This window comes from Apteryx rowi, unplaced genomic scaffold (assembly GCF_003343035.1).
Source record: "Apteryx rowi isolate R43461 unplaced genomic scaffold, aptRow1 scaffold_333, whole genome shotgun sequence".
Classification (NCBI taxonomy): domain Eukaryota; kingdom Metazoa; phylum Chordata; class Aves; order Apterygiformes; family Apterygidae; genus Apteryx; species Apteryx rowi.
Genome location: NW_020449786.1, coordinates 273,600 through 295,794, shown reverse-complemented (window position 1 = coordinate 295,794; position 22,195 = coordinate 273,600). Strand labels below are relative to the sequence as shown.

General features: G+C 36.8%; 1 protein-coding gene across 1 annotated transcript in view; it reads left to right on the top strand.

Annotated features, from left to right (window-relative positions):
* CACNB2 (calcium voltage-gated channel auxiliary subunit beta 2) overlaps positions 1-22,195 on the top strand; it is a 256,177-nt gene that overhangs the window by 208,015 nt on the left and 25,967 nt on the right. Inside the window, exons 5-10 of the mRNA XM_026071941.1 lie at positions 3,679-3,815; positions 5,587-5,663; positions 10,036-10,169; positions 13,593-13,673; positions 13,997-14,055; positions 17,288-17,397. Of these exons, the coding sequence (XP_025927726.1) occupies positions 3,679-3,815; positions 5,587-5,663; positions 10,036-10,169; positions 13,593-13,673; positions 13,997-14,055; positions 17,288-17,397 (598 nt within the window). The remainder of the gene's footprint in view (positions 1-3,678; positions 3,816-5,586; positions 5,664-10,035; positions 10,170-13,592; positions 13,674-13,996; positions 14,056-17,287; positions 17,398-22,195) is intronic.

Here is a 22,195-nt window from a genome sequence, read left to right as displayed (position 1 = left end):
GTTGTGTTCTGTCACAAAATGGTCCATCCAGAAATGGAGCTCTATAGCAGAAGAGCTAGAAAGTCAGCATAAAGGACTAGAAGAACCCATACATTTGAAATTACATCTTTGTCCCATTTTAAGTCATCCAATTTTTGATTGTTGTGTAGGAAGAGCCCTTGGTTGTTCTGATTAATGAACTCTACTAGTGTAGAGTCATTACATATTCCCTTTATAGAGGTGGAAATGCAGGTGGGCGGAGACTAAGGAAACACAGGAAATGGACTTTTAGTACCTTTGTATTGGTGATTAATAATCTTTTTTTTTATATATATATATGAAACACACAAAAAATGTGGTAATTTGGATTCAAACTCTATACAGTGAAGAAAATACCATTCAGATTTGACAGTGAGAATGAATTGTTCTACTCTGTCTTGTGACAAAAATAGGGATGTGCAGACACAGAATCCTGGCAAAAGCAGCCTGTCCATGTTCTCTGGTGAATCTGGAAGCACTGAAAAATATAGCTCAATTTGGTTAGATTGAAGGATTTTGTATGGTCATCTATCCCAATTCCGTTTCAAATAGGCTGATAATTTCGGACTTCATATGAGGTCTTCCCCCTATTTCCATATGGGCCTTAAACACAGATTTTTCTATTAGAATTTCTACTTTTTTCCTCTTAYTTCAACTTAGACATAGATGTAGATATGCACGGAAGATACTGAGGAAGAAAAAGGTTCCTGAACTTTTCTGAATCTTCAGAAATGTTTTGAATATGAAACTTAGCTCAACTGAGTTGTTATATTGTCTGTGGCTCTGTGTAGTGCTAGGGAATGCAAAAAATGGATCAAAATACATTTCTTTATGCAGCTTCAGGTAGAATAGGAGAGGCGYTCTGCACTAATTGCCTTTGAAAATATCTGGTTTTATTTCCAAGCAGTTAAGACAGAGATGAATTTCTAGCAGTGACAGGTCAGTGCCAGGGGCTGTAGGTGGGTTCCCGGTGCCAGGGTCAGAGGGGAGCTAAGCGGAAGGTGCACAGCTGGACGGGAGGTGCAGAAGAGAGCCCTGAGGTGTCCAGCTGGCAGCTCTATGGGCATTGGAGTGGTGGCTGTTGCTCCTGGGCAGGCTGAACCTCTTCAGGAGGGCACCCAGGACAGTGGCCACCCCTGTGCACTCTGATCCTCCCCTCCTGCGGCTGCATGAGCCTGCTGACCCTCCAGGGCTCTCTAACTGACCGAGTAGGCAATTTCATCTGCCAGATATTGCTCCATCATTATTTTTAGTGCTCCCTCATGCCAGGAGAACTGAAATTTCTGAAATGAAATTTGTTATGYGGGTTAAAAGTAGAAAATCATAATTGGCTGTAAAATTCAGTGTTGCTTTTATATTTGTGCTTAAACGGTTGGGGGGGGGGGGAATAACCAAGTATAATCTCCAGTAGTGTTTGCCTACATAGTAATGCCATACTGGATCAATGCTCTCCTTTTCTTGTCTGTGGGGAGAGTTTGCCAGTTTGTGCTGCTGAAAGAGCTCAAGCAAGAAAAAACTCAATTCAAAATGTACGTGGCCAATGGTGAAAAGTGCTGTGATGATTAAATAAGAGGGAAATTTGTCTTCATTATTAGATTAGATTCATTAAAACTCAGTACATATAAAGATGAAGGGTTCCTTCCTGCATGAAGAAACACGTACTGCATCATAGTCACTCCTGAATCTTCCAGGGCTTTCAGTCATGTCCATAATTCTGCCTTGCATTGAATTCCTACTTGTGTTTCACTTGGCACCCCAAGCAAAGGTGTCTTTAAAGAGAATCCCTCACCCCATCCCACACCTCTAGAACCTGGACCCCTCTTGCTACCAAGATTTCTGCTATTGTTTTTGAAAATCAGGAAATATTTTGTATGGTATTATTTTATGAGTAAAATTATCTTATCTTTGTTTTCATATACTAATACAGCAGGTAGCTTTCATATTTTGCGGGAGTGAATTCCACATACTTTTATTCTGGTATGAAGAAAAATTCCCTTTGGGTTTAGCTTTTCTACCATGTAAATTAAAATTAATTTTGATGAGTAACAGTCTGTTTTACTGTAGGACAGTATAAAAAATAATGGCTGTTCAGATTTTAGTTTATTGGTGGTTTTTATTTAGTTATCTCTTCCTTTTACCAAGCTAAATAAGTGTTTTGCAAACTTCATGTCTAACATAGAGCAGATATATAATGGAAACCTCCATTGACTCTATTAGAATAGTCTTCCTCCAGCTATGTTATCCTTCAGCATATTTTAAATATGTATAAGTATCGTTAGTTCGTATTTTGCTATAAAAGGTTAAGATTTTAATAATATATTTGAGTCTAACACAGTTTTGAGAAATTACTCCTCCAGAGTAGCTTCTTATTAGATGTATTAGTTGTTGGTATTCTCACTCATAAAGACAGGAGCCCACTGGGTGAAAAAGATCTGATGCAGCCAATTATATTTCATGAAGTTAAAATTGTGCTTATTTTAATCATTATTTTTATTAGCGAAGTATCTTAAAATTTGCTTCAAGCATTGCAACATTTCTGTAGTAGCCAAAATGAAAGATAATACTGCAATTTAGGTTGCATATCACTGATCCACTGACTATGTATTCTCAGTGAAATTAATTCCATTTTATGAGAACCCACACATTTTGCTTTTTTTTTTTTTTACTCCTATCTGTGCACTTGTTAAAACTGCTAATTAAACAATTTATTAAAAAATTTTTTTGTTCATCACTTCAGAGTCAAGAAGGTGACTTCATTCCATTCAAATGTTCCCTTGCAGTTTAATAAATTATCCACATTATCCAAAATTTTTATTTGATGGTAGCTGTCCCCATGGAACTTGTATTCTAGGCCAAAATTGGTTAGTAAATAAAGGAGGAAAAAACAAATAATTCTGCTCTGCAGGCCTGTGCAAAACAACAACAACAATAAAATCCAAACTGTGGTCATAATCTCATATATCTATATAGCTGGAATTGAGTTAACTGGAATATCTTGTATATTTGTAAAATTGTATATTTTTAGTTATCCAAAGATATCCATTCCTTATGGATCTATCAGTGTATGATGAAGATCATACAGATCGCATGAGCTGTATGTAGTAAATCATATATAAAAAGTGGAATGGAATCTGTATTTCAGAACATATTAGTAGGTTCGGAGAAACTGGAGACTTTGAGAAGTAATATTTTTATTTTAAATAGATAACTGAATATAATGGAATAAGAAAAACAGATTATTACAGAGCTGTAAAAATTGTTGTAGAGGATAGGAGTGGACCAGAAGAAATCTCTGGTGTTCACCAAGGAGCAACAACATGAGAGAACAAAATCAACTCTAATGCCAAGACTGCAAAGCAGAAAGAAATAAAGTTGGTGACATGGGCAGAAATAACAGCCAGAGAAAACCTCAAAGTCTAGGAGGGAGAGTTTTCTGCTTAAGTCCTGTGGAATTTTAATATTTTGCAAGGTATAATTATTTTAACGTATTTCTGAAAATTACCAGGATTCTTCATTTCCATAATAGTATAGTACAGTGACTAACTGCAGGGAAGGAATTATATAAAATGAATTAGCTTCAAATTAAAAATGATAACAGAATGATCTAAAATGCAGTAATTGCTTAGAACATGACTTTTTTTATTTCTTTTTTTTCTGTAGAAATTTAATAATGACTGGTGGATAGGACGGTTGGTAAAAGAAGGCTGTGAAATAGGATTCATACCAAGCCCGGTCAAACTAGAAAACATGAGGCTGCAGCATGAACAAAAGGCAAAACAAGGAAAATTCTATTCCAGGTAATAACAACAACAAATAATTAAAAAGAGTAGCATTGACTGTGACATGTAACTTGGACATCAGTGCTATGTATGCTGTATTGATGTTTAATTATTATAATTGGCAGCTACGAATATTTTGAATCATTTAAGGAAGTAATATTCATTTATATAATTAATAACACCACTGCCAATAGAGAGGGAAAGCAGCTATTTAGGTTGGTTGTCTGTGGTGGTCCGTGGTAGCTTTTATTTCAGGTAAGTTTTGTAAAGTATTTGCAAGTATACCTTTCAGATAGTATATTTAGTATGTCCAAGCAACATTTTGAGTTGAAAATCAGTCTCCTTAAATTCTTTAGCATTTGTTGTTTGCTTTCACTAACCACTTTAATGCTGATCTTAGAATTTACAGAAAATGTTAAGCTGAATTTGTTCATAAATTGAAGCCAGTGTCCGTTAGAGAAAATATTCTGGTCTGTCAAAATCATTGTCTACAAATACAACTTTTAAGATAACCGTATTTTATGATGGAGGTTCCATGCTCAGTCATTTGTTGACCCTTTACCCATCATTACATAAAGATGCAGTTTCTAAACATTGTACAAAATTGCAAGACAGTTAAACATTCTACAACAAAGATCATATTATTATACAGTATTTTTCTTTCCAGTAAACATTAACACACAGGAGAGCGAATGCCACTTGCTTCTCTTTGGGTATAGAGKAAACATAAATATTTCTAGTATGTCTGGGTGGAGTGGAGCTGGAATTGAGAAAACAGCTTGGAAACATCTTGGATGTTGTAAAACAGCTTGGAAAGGCTTTTCTGCTTCAATAGAAAAGGCAGCAGTGTTTGAAGGGTATGTCTGTCCTAGGACCCAGGCTAGTGCGGTCCTCAGCTGCCTTCGCTCACCGTGAAATGACGATCGTGTCAGTTTGCAGTCAGGTTCCTTGCGCCTCTGGTGACTCTTCTGAATACAGCCACAGCTGACCCAGTATTCAGTTCCTTCCCAAATTTTAAAATCTTCTGTTTTCCAGAATTTCTAACTGGAGATAACACTGTCCTACACAAATGCATTTACTCAGTGAATATTAGTATTTTAATATGGCAAAAGTGGCAACTAGTATTATCATAGTAAATACTTGAAGAGGAAAATAGCCTTTTTTACATTCATTTTCAGTGCTTCTCCTGTTATGGTAACTAAAATAAAATTACAGAAAATGTTTCTTTTGCCCAACTTTGATAGGTTTTCACAAAGCAGAACTTGACAAAAGCCTGGATTGTTTTATTTTCTTTTGACAAGAGTTCCTTTTTGTAAGTGTTACCTTGTAGTAAAACAGCAAACAAATTTGTACTTTATTTAAATTATATTCAAAAGATGTTAGGCAAATGCACTATCAGTTTCACTATGGCACTATCAATATCTATTCAGTTAAGGAAATGGGTATGTTCATTGGATTAAGAATTAGTCGTATTAATGAGTAATAGTATTAATAATTATCTATTAGTAGTCATATTAATAATTGGTCCATATTAAGATCATGAATTATTAAGAGCATATGCAAAAGAATGAAATTGCACAACAGAACAACAGGGAAACTCACTGATATTTGCAATTCCTCAGCCCTCAAAGCATGTATACATTTTGTGTAAGATGTGTATTTTTTATCACCACAGGAAATATTGCTTGTCTCTCTGCTAGCAGCTGATTTAGAAGACAGGTAATAAATATGCTAGAACAAATACTGAGAAAGCTATAAAACTTCAAACTAATTTGTTGCTTTACTCCAGTAAATCAGGAGGAAACTCATCATCCAGTTTGGGTGACATAGTTCCTAGTTCCAGAAAATCGACACCTCCATCATCTGGTGAGTAGGTCACGAACCCCTACACAAGCGTTTTACGGAGTCGTGCACCTGATCTGTTAAAGTTTATATTACATTTAGTCATATTTTTCTTATTTTCTATACTTTGTAGGCATAAGGTTGGGTGGTTGTGTTGCCGTATAAGGCTGGTAAGATTGGGAGTAATGGAATTAATGCCAGCTAGTGCATACAGTCCTAGGGCTGTTAACGATCCACTCAATTCCCTCTCTGTTTTTACCCTGGTGTTTTATGTGAAGACATAGAAAAAGGGTGAGTCTGTCTTGCAGTGGGGTACTTAGAGGTTTGGTCTGAGCACTTCTGCTGAATAAGAAATGCCTTCTGGTACAGGAGAAAAAGCAGCAATAAGAGAATAGTTATTCCTGCGAGGTTTCTGCAGGAGCATCAGGAACTGCATTGTTCTATAATAACAGGAACTTTCAGTTTCACAGTTCTGATAATGACAGTGTGCTTCACATAATTTTAGCATACTGGATTTTTTTTTCTTTTTGTGGCAGAAGTCTTTTTTTCACAAATTCTGCTTTGTATTTAGAGCATCAACAGACAGATTTTAGCTTTAGCTGGGATAGATTTAAGAGGTGAGAAGCAAATACACTGTGAGTTGGAATAGGACATTAGCATTAGCTATTTGGTTAAATGAAACCTAATCTTCTGACATGCTTTTTTTTTTTTTTTTGTTAGATACTAAATTCAGCTATTGCATTGTTGGATCTTTTCCTGAGAGAGAAAACAAAGATTCTGAATACCTGAAATAAGAAAATATTAGTGAATATTGCCAGAGCCTTGTCTACAGAGGCAAAGATGTGTATTTTCCAWTCATATTAGTTATATGGAGCCTAGTCTACAGAGTAGGCATCTTAAAATGATCCTAAAGATTTTAAACTATTTACATGGGCATTAAGAGATAGACAGAGGAGTTCAATCAAGTTATGGTAGTAGCTTCATTTGATTAAATTAATTGAAAAATATCTGTCTTTCCTGCGCAACCATGAATTTGTTTGTGACAACCAACTTTTTGATAAACAAATTGGAATTATAATGGTTCCACTTCAGTTCCCTATCCTGCCATTTTAGTTGGAAAATATATTTTTAATTTACTGATATGTGTCTAGATTCAATACAAGTCTGTAGAGCACACTTTAATCTTTTGTTTTACAATGATCTTAAACTGTCATATTTACTGTTAAGACCCCCTTTTCAATCACTGTATTTTCACAGTAGAAAATGTCCATGGACCCATGTTATAATTTTATAGTTAGAGATTTCATCTATGGGTTTCTATAATACTATAATACTCTTTGCTTACAAAAATATTTCTCTAGCAGAATAACTCATACATGTAAAAYTTTATAGAACGTTGCGCAGAATTTAGAGGTAAGAGAATAGATATTGTACTTAGGTTACCGATTGACTAATTTTAGATGTAACACAAAGTTAAGTGTATCTGGTTGACAAGACCACATCTGTTTATCAATATAGGCTAGTGATGCTGTAATTTTCCTTGCATTGAGTTGTTTCTTTAAATGGTAGTTTGCAGAAGCATGGTTTCCTGGAGATTAACGTAGTTAAATTTACTCAGTTACGTTGAAGTTTTGGAGAATATTTATGATTAGTGTGTTTTAGCTTACTGTATGATCTTAAGATTTTGGTTTAGTGGTTTCTTATTTACATATTTTAAAACATGCCAAGAAGAAGAACTGGGTGAATGGGGCATAATTTCTGACTAATACTGTGTATGCGAACTTGCTTAACTTTTAAGTACAGTTCAGATCTGACCTGCAACATTTCTGCTATTCCCAGGCTTCCTCCTTGGGAAAGCATAATAAATGGCAAATACATCAATTGTTTAATAACCTGAATAGGTAGGAACTGGAGTAAGTTAACTTCATTTTTTTTGACTTTGAGTCTGTGATTTCTTTTTTCAACATAATCTAGTACTGCAAAAACAAAAACCAAACAAGATGGAGAATCACTGAAAAACAAAAGGAGAGGAGACACTTTGTCCTTTAAATAATCTGTAGTAATCGATCCAGACAGTCCTCATGAACCATCAAACAGGATGAGGATGATAGGAAAAATGACTTGGGGGCGGGTGCGAGGAACTGTAGATAACAATTAAGAGTCAAAAGCTATTACAGAAGATGTTATGTAGAGAGAAGACTGGAATGAAAAAGGAGACAGGAAAAAATGCAAAAAAAAAAAATCTCAAAGTGACAAATATAAACCAACAAGGTAATTTTTTCACTTACAATGTATCGCCTAAAAATAATAACATGTATCGAAACAGTATTTCAAAAMGTTTTATTCCATGAAAATAGACAGTTTTCTGGATGAGCTTCAGCATGAGATTTCAGAGATTTCAGACTATAATTTCATCCATTCTTGGCAATGCCTCTTCTGTTTTTGACATTTAAAGTCAGGGACTTTCGCAGTGTTTCTAGGGTTGGAATGGTTTATTGCAATTGCTTCTGCAGTAATGATRTGTTGAACTATATGCTGTCTAGCTGATTGAATGTAGCTTTTTTTTTTTTTTTTAACAGGAAAATTTAACAATTCTCATTTTCTTTGCAGCTGGTTTTAGTTGAACATAGAATCAAAGGAGCTTTAATATACCTTATTATGGGTGATTTGGAAAGTATCTGTGCCAGGCTGTCTTCAGCAAAGGATAATGCATTCTTTTTATTCTTATGAAGAGGATGAAGGAAGTGTGTTGCTAGAGGAAAAATGTTACATGATTTCTGCAGCTGTTTTTAGGAGCAGGAATATAGAAACAGGGGGTGGATCTGCCCACGTGCTTTCCTGGCAAGGTCAACTTCAAAATGAGTGTTCTGGGGCTAAACTCTTGTCAGGGATCAGAGAATTACATCTGTAGATGATTCAAATGGAAAAATATACATTGCTCAAACAGAAGAGACAGTGTCCCCAGTCACTCCTCAGTTAGGAGTTGCACGTAGGCTTGTGACACATGTATGTATTTGTTGCATAATTTATTAGCACATGCTGCTGAGTTCCCTGATGTCCCACCCATCAAGCAGCTGGAAGCGGGTCACTCAGGTGTTTTCATAATAGTTTGTTGTGATTGATTATGGTTTTAGATAAAGTCTGTGCAAATCATGCTGCTAACACATCTGTTGAGGGTTCGAGTCAGTTCAGGGTGTTGGCCTGTGTTGCCTGTGCGTGTTGAGGGGTGAGTGGGATCTTTACGCACGAGGGCGATGCCGTACAACAAGGTTGTGGATTGCTTTTGTGTATGCGCTTGTTGTCATACTAGGGTGCTCTTTGAAGACAACTGTAATAGTCATTAAGATCAGGATTGACTGTTAATTGAGAATGCTGGTGAAAGAGCCGCAGCTTTTGTTTCAGACGTAGTTAGCAGGTAGCTGATGGACTCTACCCTCAGTATGACATGGCTTTGCGTTTTGGAAATATGTTTGTCTCTGAGTCCATGACAATTTTTTCTTATACTGTCTTTATTTATTTACTTGGTAAAGAGGATGGATATCATATATTTATGGTACAAGCTTTGTGTGCTGTACATGACTTTCCTTTGGGGTAGATGGTGAAGAGCAATGATTTATTGTGTTCTCTTCCATTTTGCCCTGCCCATGTCCTCACACCCTTTACAACAGAATTCAGGTCTCTGTGATACCTGAGCTAAATTTTTGCTTTTCCACTACCCATTCTTTATAGTTTTCACTATCAGTAGATCTGTTTTTATTATTTCAAATAAATATATCTTATGCCTACTGTGCATTTTTAGGTAAAATGGTTTAAAGTCAGTTGTAATCTGCCCTAAGATGAATGTAGATATCACTGTACCAGTGTTAGACTGATTTTGGCTCCCAACATGATTCTTTTTCTGTTTTTTTTAATTTCTTGAAGACACACTACTGACACTGCAAATTTCTGTTGATGATACAGATTTTTTAATTAGTGCTCAGTGCTATAAAATAATTCATATATAGTTGGCCAAATTCTGTTGTTCTACGCTGGTGAAAGTCTTGAGTACTCTGGTGAAGTAGCTTTGGATTTAAACTAGTGCAACAAAAAACTTGGCCATTGATCTGTTTTGTAAGAGTAATTCTGTGTATGTCTGATTTATTCTGTAAAAGGGGAACAGAGGAAAATGTTACAGTAGTTGTTACAGATTGCCTTATGTTTTCTAATCCTAACGTGCTGCACCTTTAAATTTTTCCCTTTGTTTTATTGTGTTTTGTACTCATGGTTGTTTTGTTTTGTTTTTGTTTTTGTTTTTTTACTCTGGACAGTTTTATTTTTCTTTACTTTTTATTTCCTTTTTAACCTATTTTTACTTTCCCTGTCATCTGATAATTCTGAATTGTTTGTCTGTATATAGCTATAGACATAGATGCCACTGGCTTAGATGCAGAAGAAAATGATATTCCAGCAAACCATCGCTCCCCCAAACCCAGTGCAAACAGTGTAACATCACCCCACTCCAAAGAGAAAAGAATGCCCTTCTTTAAGAAGGTAACACCAACTTCCAAGCTCCCATCTGTCCACCTGCTCACCTGCACTGCGTCACATTTCTAGTCCTGTTAACTGTCTGCGTCCTTTGACAAGCCAATAACATGCATGCTTTGTTATTCTTTGTTTCTTTTCCATGCTGCTGTAGCTAAGCAGAAGCAGAAATCGGTAAGTTTATATTGACATTACCTGTGTTTATCCTGCCACTGGCATCATTAGCATTATTACCCCAGATTAACAATGCAGCTATTTCAGAATTAAGGAAGAAATGTATCAAGCTGTTAGTGGATACAGTACACTAAACCAAACAGACCCCAGTTCAGTGCCTCCGTGAAACRCTGCTACGGTACTTATCCTTTTTGATGGAATAGTAGGACGCACTTAGGATGTCTTCTAAACGTTTGAGGAATTTATTTCTAACAAATCCATATGATGCACCTCTCTAGTGCATGCTTATTCTTTCTATCTCTTTTTCAAGTTTTTATTTTTTATTTTTATAATTCAGTCTATTGGCATTATTATTGGGATCTAATCAGATACTCAGATTGTACTTACAAAACAAATAGTCAAAACCCTTGAATTTTTAATTTAGTCAGTATTTAAACTTCTAATTCACTAGGTGCAAAATCTGCAGATGAGCAGGACCAGTGGAAAACTGCAGGCTTGTTTTGGCGGTTTACTGTGAGTTTCTCCTCTTGTCATGTATAAATTATCAGCCAAATGTTCTTGCCTTCCTTTCCATCAGCCAGATTTTTTTAGTATCTTAGCTGTTGGAAATGGTACTGATGGTTCCCAGGAGAGCCAGTGTCTCTCCATAGATAACCCGGAACGCTACAGAATTATGCCATTGGCATCCTTTTTACTTCAAACCGCAGTATGTTTCTAGGATCTTTGCTGGAATATGTTATCAAGACAGTAGGTAGCACCCAAACTATGAAACCAAATACCACATTTCTACTTTTACTTTTTTTTTTATCCTCGAATTTTTCATACCTCTTCTTCATTTGTTTTTAACTGCTCACTTGCAGCTACGGGTAACATCAGACTGTTGCACTGCTTATAAATAGTGCCAGATGACACTGTTGCCAGTGCTGTGGATGCACCCGTGTTGAGCAGAATAAAATGTTTTCTTCTCTTCCCTTCTTGCACTCTTTTAAATGATATTGGATCCTTCTTGTTTCCAAAGTCAGCAGTATTTGCTTCAGTAAGCTCTGTTGAATAACATCATGCATAGCCCACGATAGAATTCAATAGCAGTTTCTTGCTGCTGAATGATCTCTTCATAAATTGTATTTATCATCAAATATAAATGCTAAGGAAGAATAACACACATTGATCTGTATTGGATACTATCTGTATAAGCCTCTTTAGAAGATTTAACTTCTAGATGAACCTTCTTGCTGCTAGATGATAGCTAATTCCATATATCTCTTCAGTCTGTGGTGCTTACATACTTCCTTATCAGAATCATTACAAGTTACAGTATTTTTGGAACACAGATATTTGCATTAAAAACTGGATGGCCATCCCAAACTAATTGTACATAGTCAAACCACCGAAAAAAAGCCATATGGTCAAAACTATGATAGTTTTTATTCTGGCTCGTATTTGAACTTGAACCTGCAAACGAAAGCTCTATAGCTCAGTGCCAGCCCCTTAAAATATTAGATTCTCTAATGCTAAATTTAAAGAACTCTGATGCTTTCATTAGATAACTTTCAGTCAATTTTCTGCTGACAGCTTCATTAGTTCCAGCCTTTAAGAAAAAAAAGTATGCCTGTTTCTACAGAGCAGGTTTTAAAAAGACTCCATATTCCATCAAATAAGGTAATTTCTGTGCTTTCCCTGATTTTCAAGTAGCTGGTTAACTTCTAGCATGAATATCTTCAGCTGAATCTGCCTCATTAGAACAAAGATCTGTGGCATCAGGACGTTGATTCTGTGAGCGCCTGCCTGTAATGGCCTTTCTCAGGGGCCGTCTCTGCTACGTTTATCAGAGCAGTAGTGCGCTTAGCAAGAGCAGCGAAGGGATGCCTTTTGGCACTGCCACCGCCAGTTACGGGGCTTGGCTGTGAAATGTTTCGAGTAAGAAGAGAAGTTCATTTCACATGCTTCTGATGCCTTGGGCGCTGGTATTCATTCTTATGTTACTAATTATCTGGTGAAGTTACAGGTAACAAAAAGTAAGATAAATTACATTTAAAAACATTCACAACAATGTTTTCCATGTTTTAGACTGCTTTAGACTGCTGCTTGTGTAGCATTTTGTGCTGTCACTGTATTAATGTTTGTCTTTGTGCTTTTGTCTTTTGGAATGTTTGTATTTATTTTATCCTTCTTATCGTGAAACGTCTTGGGATATGTTGAGTACCGAAATAATGAACAGTGACTGTATTCTGTGGTCTTGACTGATGTATTTGTACTACGCAGGCATTTGAAAAATAGATCTGGCTACCTCCTTTCTATATCTTTCCCAGGTTACTGGGTTTGGATTTGAAACATTTTTCCCTAAGAAAAAAATAAACCAAACCCTTTTTCCTAACAAAAACATCTTTCTGATAAGACAACATTAATATTTCTTGGTGATATATTGAACATAGGAGCTTATTAAAGAAAAAACTTTGATTCTTTTATATTTTATTTCGATAACCATATAACAATTTTGGCAATCTTTGGGAACATCCAATCTTCTATCTTTGTATTTTTTCATGAATTGTGCATGATACATCAGTAAGTAGTTTAGTGAATATCATACTAACATAATACATCTTTCAGTGGTGACAAGAGCTTCCACAAATGGAAGTATTGCTATCCCAAGTACTGTTTATGAAAATTTTCTGTAAATACTAACTTGATCAGTCATTATTTTGATTTCATTTGCAAGTGAATTGTGGATGTGGAAGTTAGATTATGAGTGCTCCCATGGGAATTTGCAGTGGTGTCACAAAGTTTTATAAAGCCCTAGGCAGATCTGAACATAAAGAGATGGGTTATGCTTTTACTCTCCCTTTTGGTTTTATTTTTCTCCTTTGTAATTTGCCTAAGCAAAATTTGATGGGAAGCAGATGTCACAGCTCCACAGTCAATCGTATCAAATCTTTAACTTTTAGAAATAAACTTTTCAATTAACCAGTTAGGAATTATGGGGTGGGAGGTGTGACTGGTCTCCAGAATAACAGTTTTGTAGCTCCACTGAGCAAACATGAAAGCAGCAATGAAAGCAGAAATCAAAGAAAAGCTTTTTCAAAAGAAATCCCTGAACCTGTGATTTCCTTATCTTGGACTACCAGTTTTCAGGAAAAGTTAATGAATTCATGATTACTCCATTGGTGACATCACTGGAAATTCAAAATTCTTCATATTGTAAGTAATGTGTTACAGTCTCTCTAGGCGCTGCGATTCTGAAAGTTTTTTTCTTTTTTACAGACAGAGCACATCCCTCCCTATGATGTAGTGCCTTCTATGCGACCAGTAGTTTTAGTGGGGCCTTCTCTGAAGGGATATGAGGTAAGCAATTGTTGTGAATGTTTTTATTTTGCCAAAAAAGTGTTTTGGCTTCATTTCTATTTTAATGTTAAGAGGTAGTTAAGCTGGAAAACAATTTGTGTCACAGACAAAAATACAGATGGTTTATACTTTTACTAGATACATGGTTACATGTATTTTACTTGTTACCAGAATTCAGATTAAGAATGAATTACTTACCTTTCTGTCATATTGTTCAGTTATAAGATTCCTATCAGCTTTAATTAGATTCTTTTCTAAATTATTAGCATCAAATCTTATTGGATTCCYGTGTGATTATTAATTTGTTGCTTGTTTGCTTTTAGGTAACAGATATGATGCAAAAAGCATTGTTTGATTTTTTAAAACATAGATTTGAAGGGCGGTAAGTACATTATAATGCAAATTTTCTTGAATTCAGTTCTTATTTTGGTAATACCAGAAATAATGATATTCTTAGCAAAATATGCGTAGAATATTAGCAGCAGCAGGTAGTGTGTCCTGTTCAATGGACTGTAGTATAGATTGGAAGTTTCATTATTGGAGCGCATTGATGCTGTGTTGCAGTGCAGAGTCTTAGGGAGCATATACTTAATGCAAGTGGAAAAAAGGATGTCATCTTGTTGCTGACTGTGACATTCAAATGCCAAATTGCTAGATATTTATTCACAGGTTTATTAAATGTGAACTGGAGAAAAGATTCTCTTGTTTAAGTGTTGTTTCAATAATATCTCATCAGTATTTCATGGGTTTTTTTACAAGATAATGAGAGCCATATTTCCGTATCGGCTTTAGCTGCTTACAATAGTAACATAGGAAGTGTGATAAGGGATTCAGACTAGCTAACGTCTATGCTTACCACACTCTTGCTCCCTAAATTTGGAGGTAGGTTTGACAATAATTCTAGACTCTATAATGGGAAGTCTCAGTAGGACTGCTGGGGGGTTTCAGTTTGTTTTCCACCTCTTGCTCCAGTACGGTAGTGCTTGACAGGCTGTGACTTTGTGAATTTTGATCTCGGAGTGGTGTTAAAGCCTGTCCTCCGCAGCATACAAGGTAGTCTAAATATGGCCCCATGTCTTTAAATACGCTGTCACAATAAGTAGCATCCAGCTTCCAATCTGATTTGCGTTTGTGCCTCCAGGCATTACTGTATCATTTCAAATGATAAGCCACCTCTAAAAGCAGTGGGATAYGCTGTTGTTTAAACAGCAAGTACTCATTGACCAGAGACATCAAGTGGATTCTCCACATATGTTTAAATTGTTCCTGGATCAGGCCCCAGATTAATATATACTAGCAGGTTGACATTTGGAAAAATAAAAAATGGAGAGAACTGGAAGGTCTTGTTGTTGTATTTGTAACTGTGATGAGTGCTTTTTAATTTGGAAATGGGCACAGCGGTAACACTACCCTATCTGTCCTAGTGTTTTCACATTTTCAAGAGAGAGAACTTAATGTTTTCCATCAATCACTTCAGCTCTTTAAAATACTGATTGCTGATTAAGCTTTAGGATTTTCCCAGTCAAAATTATAATGATATTGGAGTCCTAATCACTTACTAGTCCCCCTTTATAGGAGCGGGGTTGTCAAATCTTAAATATATGCCTTCAGAACTAGAAGTTAACAAAACAGTGAGTGTTGCAAGGAGACACAAGTTACTGCATCTTTGTCTTCAAGTGTGTTTTATTTAGGGTGTAGCTAAGTTTAGGCTGTAGATCTAATTGTGGTGGGGTGAGTCCCCACATACCCTGTGTAAACCAATTAATACTGATGTCTGTAGTAGCTGGTTTGAAGTGTCATAAGTTTCAGTAGCAATCTGAACAGGTACTCGAGGTTCACAGCAAATGCATATAGGACTTCTTACATTCATGCTACACTTTCACTGCTACTGTTATCTATGCTGCCAGCTACCTACCATGGACAAGCTTTCCCCTCCCTAATTGCAATTTTTTTGTTATACAAACATATGTACCCTTTTTTTGAGAGCAGACTTGCTCTTCCTGGTGTTATATGCCCTAAAAGACCTTAAAATGACATTAAAAAGACATTAAAAGTTCTTATTATGAAAAATACCATTTTTAGAATGATAAATTAGCTTCATTCAATATTGCATAATTGCATTTGGAAAAGAAAAAGGGATTTTTTTTTTGTCTAGCATGTAGGTAGGAAATTTGCAGGAAAAAAAAAAACTGGGAAGGTTTGTAGTGCTCATCAATGAGTAGATAAAGATAAATAATGAGTATCCCAAATTATATGTTGGATTTCATTTTAAGACTGTATAGAATTATCTTGGAGGAGCTGTGCCAGAAATTACAATGCTTGGTTATGTTTTTAACTTAAGTCAGACCATGCCTACTTTTTTCAAAATGATGTTACTAATCTGTACTGTGCAAGTAACTCTGTTTTTCTGCATTAACTTCCGGCTTTGTTACATTTTATAGGATTTTAGATAAATATATACACATGTTGAGCTCACTGGGAGATGAGCTATTGGTTACGTTTCAGATGAACAGCAGCTGACTGTTCTTCCTAGAGAGGAGCTCTCCTTGTTGTTAGCAAATCCATTTCCTCCTTTTAAATTGCAAATGAGATCATACAGAGAAGAACAAGGAATATCATCAGGCTGATTTAACTCTCAACACGGGAAAAATGTGACCTTTAAACCTTACTAGGCAGAAAGTTTGAAGGGGAGCTTAGCCAAAGGGTACAGTTTGACCCTGGAAAGGAAAACCAGACGAGTTAACTGCTTTCCTAGGAAGAAGAATACGCAGAAGGTTATGTAGCAGGTCAGTGCAGACAGCTGGAAGTAACCACTTATTTCTTGGCTCATCTTTTCTCATAAAAACAAAACTAAGCCTACCAGATACTCGGCCCAGAGTTTTCATTTTCTTCACTCCTGTATTTGCTTCTCTCTGTTACAGTCCACATTTTCAGGTGGCCAGCGTATTGCTGGATCTTTCTGGACAATTATATAACAAAGCTCTTGCACTCTGCTGGAGAACTTACGCTCATAAATGGAACAATAAAAATAAGAGTTATGTGGCTGTACTACTTGGGGTGTTAAGCCTTACCCTCACCTGTTAACTCTGTGCATATCACTGTGTTTGTTATAAATACAGTTAAAATAAGCCATGTTGTCATTCAGTACCTTGGAAAAAACAATCAAAACTAGGGAAGGGAGAAACTAGCCTGTGCATTTTGGAGTAAATTGCACCTCCTTTCAGGGAGGAGAGAATTTTCGAGCTCTGAAACTCTGCAGAGTCGATGCTGGGGGTACTGATGCAGCTCCTAACCCCCCCAGTGTGGGGACCCGTGAGGAGACAACTCCACCCTCGGCAGCACCCACTGCCCCCGGCCAGAGGCTGTGCAGGCAGGGGCGACCGCGCCCTGGGCTGTGCAGAAACAGAGGGGTCTTATCAATAGTTCTCCCACCAGTATTAGTTAGATAAAGTATCTTCTCTTTTATTCACTTTGCGCACAGCATACTTTGCCACTGAGAACTTATTTTCTTGTAGTCCTAGCCATCTTTTAATGTTAACTGATTCTCTTTTCTCCCCACCTTCCTGCATGGTAAATAACATACTCTTCCATTTTATTTTACTTTATTTTTGCAGTATATCAATTACACGAGTCACAGCAGACATCTCACTTGCCAAACGCTCAGTATTAAACAACCCCAGTAAGCATGCGATAATAGAGCGATCTAACACGAGATCAAGCTTAGGTAAGTACATTTAATGATGATATCTACAAATTCTCTGTAAAGTACACTACTCTCAATTCTTATCTGTGACCTAAAAATAGCCTTCTCTCTGCTGTGAGAAAATCATGATTCCCATAATTCAGAAACCCTGGCAATAGAAGTCATTTTTAAATCATTACCAGATAAACGTCATATAGTATTGATTTTGGCTTAGCTGGTTTATGTTAAGTTTTCATTCTTTGCCTTTTGCTGCAGTGGGAGGAAGTAGCTATTGATAGGGCAAATAAAAATCTGAGGAGATGTTCCTCTGCTTAAGTAAAGGTGAGGGTTTCAGAACACCCCAAATTGTATGGATTCATTTAAGGACAATGTAATATTATCTTTGATATTATTGATTTCATGTTATCTTTAAGATTCCTGTGATATCTTTTCATGGTTTATAAATTTTCTCTTGAACACTAAATTGCCTTAGACATGAAAAAAATTATTAAAATACACATTCTCTGAATTTAATATCAGTTTAAACTAATGTTGAAGTTTGTTTDAAAAAAAAAAAAAAGAGAGAGACATTTTTAAGAAACTGTATGCCTAGATTCATGGCCTGCATATTTGTCATCTTACCTGAGTCTCTTTGTGTTGAAGCTTGTCCAGTTGTGTGATTAACCATTTATTAGCCAGAAAGAAAAACAAAATTGCCTGGAAAGATCTGACTAATTGTGACCACGTACAGTGCAGATGACTGCGGTGGACCTTGTTTTAAGTTCTCCTCAAAGTAAACAGAAAAAGACTTTGGAGCCACTGTTCATGTGGACTGTATTCAGCATTTTCTGTAGCATGAGGTGAATTTTACCCAAGACTCCACGGGCTCCGTGCAGCACGCGCTTTCACAGTGCAGACAGCTGAAGTTAGCCAGGATGCGTCCTGCCAGGAGTCTTTGCAGACTCATGTTAGAGCACTCAGCTGAGACACAAGACATCCAAGTTCAAGTCCCTGCTCAAATAAGAAAAAAGAGGAACTTGAACCCAAACATCCTAAATCATAGGTGAAAGCTCCAACCAGGGCTTTGGTATTACAAGAATGTGTATTTCTCTGAGAAGCCTTTGCAAGAGCTTGATTTCATCTTGACTCAGGAGCATATTTTGAAATCTTGTAAATTTGTGGAACAGGAAAACAGCCTCATTCACCCTAGTGAAAGGGTCCTTATTTATATGATTTTTGTTTATAACAAGGTTTGTGAATAAAACTGTACTTTTACTGAATATTTAACATTTGCGTAAAATAGTTGTCTGCCTTAGAATGTTCTACTCTATCTTAAGTTTAACTTCTGTTTCTTGAACGCTTGCTTCTGAAAACCCTTGTTTTCAGCTATGTGGAGAATATGAATCTTTACTTAAAAGCAATCTGACTTCCAGATAGGTCTTGGTTTGACCTTTTTCATATATTAGAATGTAATGTACTGTAAAGAAGTAATGTATATTTTTGTACAAAAGAATATTTTTCTGTGTGAATTTCAGTCCTGTGGCCAAAGTCAGTTTAATAATGTAGAGAAAAGATGAAGTGTTATTTATTTTGACTAGAACTGAAAATTGATAATAAAGATGGAGGTCATCCAGTCATGGAACATAAACAGAATCGTGGTGATTAATTTCCCAGCCAGAACATCAAAGCAAGAGGTTACAGTAATGTACAAATATATGCAGCAGAAAAAAGTAGATCATCTGTTCCCCATGCTGAAATATTTCCATACATGTAAAACAACTGTCACAAAAATATATAGAGGGAAAAAAATCTTCAAAATAAATAAATTCAGCCCAATCTGAGTCATCAGTTTTTTGCTATGAATTGTTCGCTTGCATCTCTTGGAAAACTTTGGCCTTTCACACAGCGATGCCTTTTCTTTGGTCAAGGTATTTCTTTGATGAAGCTATTTAAAATGTGCATGCCAACAGAACCTCAACTGGAGACATCCAGAAAAGATAGTGTTTATGTATATATGTGGGTAGATAAATATGACTATGTATTTGTTATAGCTGAGGACTGTTATTAATATTACCTGAGATTTCTTGTTGTAGATCTGGTTTTCAATTGCTTATAATTGTTCTAAAATTTAATTGGTTTATAACATTATTTCGAATTATCTTGGGAAATACTAGTTAGAGCAAGTAGRTCATTTTTAACAAAGAAGTTAGGACAAGAATTAATTTTACCCACGTTAGAATATTCTCAAAACCTTTTCTTCAAAGTTCTAATACTCCCATGGTCCTAACACTCTAGCAGGGCTTTGAAATTTGGTAGTGAGCTGAATTATTTTTGAATTATATATTTTTTGGAGTTTTTATGAAAACAGTGAGAAAACTTGAGCAAATTATTATAAGCCTTATTATAAGTTGCAGTTAACATGCTGAGCTTTACATCTGAATTCCTTAAAAATTCTGCTGTCACTGGGCAAGGTCCAGTAATGGTGCTGAGCAGAAACTGCCTGCAGCAGTTTGGATTGGAGCAACAGAACAGAACTAACAGCTGGAAAGTGCTCATCTTTCAGCTTTCAATCGCTACTTCCTTGTGCAGTATGGAGTAAGAAGGTGTTTAATTTAAAGATGCTCAGCTGGAGAAGCAGATGGAGGGGCTAAGGAAGAGGGGACAGGAGGTAAAAACGCAGTATGGAGAAGGAGGGAGTTATGGAGAAGGAGCTGGGTAAGCTGGACCAGCTGGAGGAGCACCTTGAGGCTCTGGGGTCCAGACTGAGGGTGGGACCGTGGGAGAGAACTACTGAGGAAGGAAGCCAGGGAGGGAAACGATGTGGTAGCACACCTGCGCATGGTGGCAATTGGAATTGCTCAGTGAAGGAGGTCAGTGTCTCTTTTGCTTGTTACAAAACCGTACAATGTGTGAGGCAAGAGACTTCAGGAAGGTAAAGGAAATTTCCTTTTTAAAAAGCACAATATGAGATTTTCAATTTAACTTTTTTGGGGGGGGAAGGCAGAAAAATTGATTTGATGAAAACTGTTTGTGGCAGTAAATCTGTTGGTTTTAACTGGGGAAATTTCTGGGATCCAAGATAGGAAACTTGCTCCTCACCCAGCTTCTACTCTCAAATGAGCTCCCACCCCAGCAATTAAAGCACACCTCTGGGATGTAGGACACCGAGTCAAGTTTCTGCTTTGCCAGATTTGGAACAGGGCAACTGAATTTCAGTCTTAAACATACTAAACACTGTTCTGTCTCTTTTGATTGAGCAAAAGTTGATTCTCTGTACAAAGAGGTGTCCTGTAGACYACATTGCAGGGCAGTCGGTAGCTCCCTGCCGCCACCAACAGCTCTGTGCCTGGGATGACCCTCGCTAGCTCCGCAGAGCACCTCCCAGGAGAGCAGAGCAGGCGGTGCCCACGGTGTGTTGCTGCCTGTGGTTGGGGTTTGGTTCAGCACTGCCTGTGCTGGTTATTTACAGCAGGCTTTTTACAATGGTAATTACTTTTTTGGAATTTTCTGCATGCCACACACGTGATTTGTAGACATACTAAGTATTGTGGCTGCAACTGAGATTTTGGGCTTTGAACCTAGTAAATGCTGAACATAAATGTTCTGACTACATATTTTCCTGTCAAAAAATAATGGTTCATCAAAATCAGCGTGTTGCATGTAAGGCACTGATTTTGAAAGTGCAGATGGAAACCGGCAATTCTTTATGGGCTGTTGGAGCTAATGTCAGGTACATTGCCAAAATTCAAACTTATGGGTTTTCATTCCCCAGAATTCCTCTCATTTTTAGACTCTCCTCTTCCAGTCATTTAACTGGGGAGATTTTCTTTTCCTTCCCAAACTAGCTCAAGGAATTTTTCTCTTCTCTCAGGACACCACTGACACCACGTGCTGATAGTGCACAGGAGGATCGGGAATGTCCTGAGTTATAACAGTAACTTTCAAAACTCGCTTCAAGGTTACATTACATTTTGGAAGGAACAGAAATCCCCAGTATCCAGAATTTCCTGCAGGATGGCTTCCATTTTTCTAGTCTGAAATTAATTTTTATTATGGCAATTACTCTGAAAAATCAGGCACTACATTTCTGAAAATTAACACTCCAAATAAGTGATTGCTGTCATTGTGATTCAATTTTCTATCCGGAAAGTAAAAATAATTTCAGATTCTCACCTAGCTGGGTTGTTTAGAGCACTGTAATACCATTACAGTGAGTTCCATTAAAAAAAAAAGTCCACAAAGAATTTATTCATTCTATTTTCAGAGAGGGTTTGGAAAAATGTGCTGTAAATGAGCTGTGAAATATGTTTGACAATGAAAAGAAAATAAATGATCCAATAGCTGCTTATCAATTGACAGTACAAGGAGTTATGCACTGATTGAGGCAGCAGGCCTACAGAAATAATATTATGTGTTCCTGAGAGTAGTGTCTCATAATACAGACCCCAAAAGATTTGATTTACAACAGCTAACATTCTACCTTGGCATTTCCTGATGTCTAAGTATTAGYTTTGCAACCAAATAATATTTCCTTTTAATATAAGTTTCAGTCATAGATAAATCATTGAGTAGGGACTCAGGCTACCTTAGTTCTTTTCTAGTATCTGCTGCAGGTCTGCTGAGTGGTCCTGGGAAATGACCTGCATGCTCAATCACCTCTCTGAAATGCCTGTACACCAATGCACGCAGCATGGGGAACAAACAGGAAGAACTAGAGATCTGTGTGCGGTCGCAGGGCCATGATCTCATTGCCATTACAGAGACATGGTGGGATAGCTCGCATGATGGAGTGCTGTCATGGATGGCTACATGCTTTTTAGGAAAGACAGGCCAGGAAAGC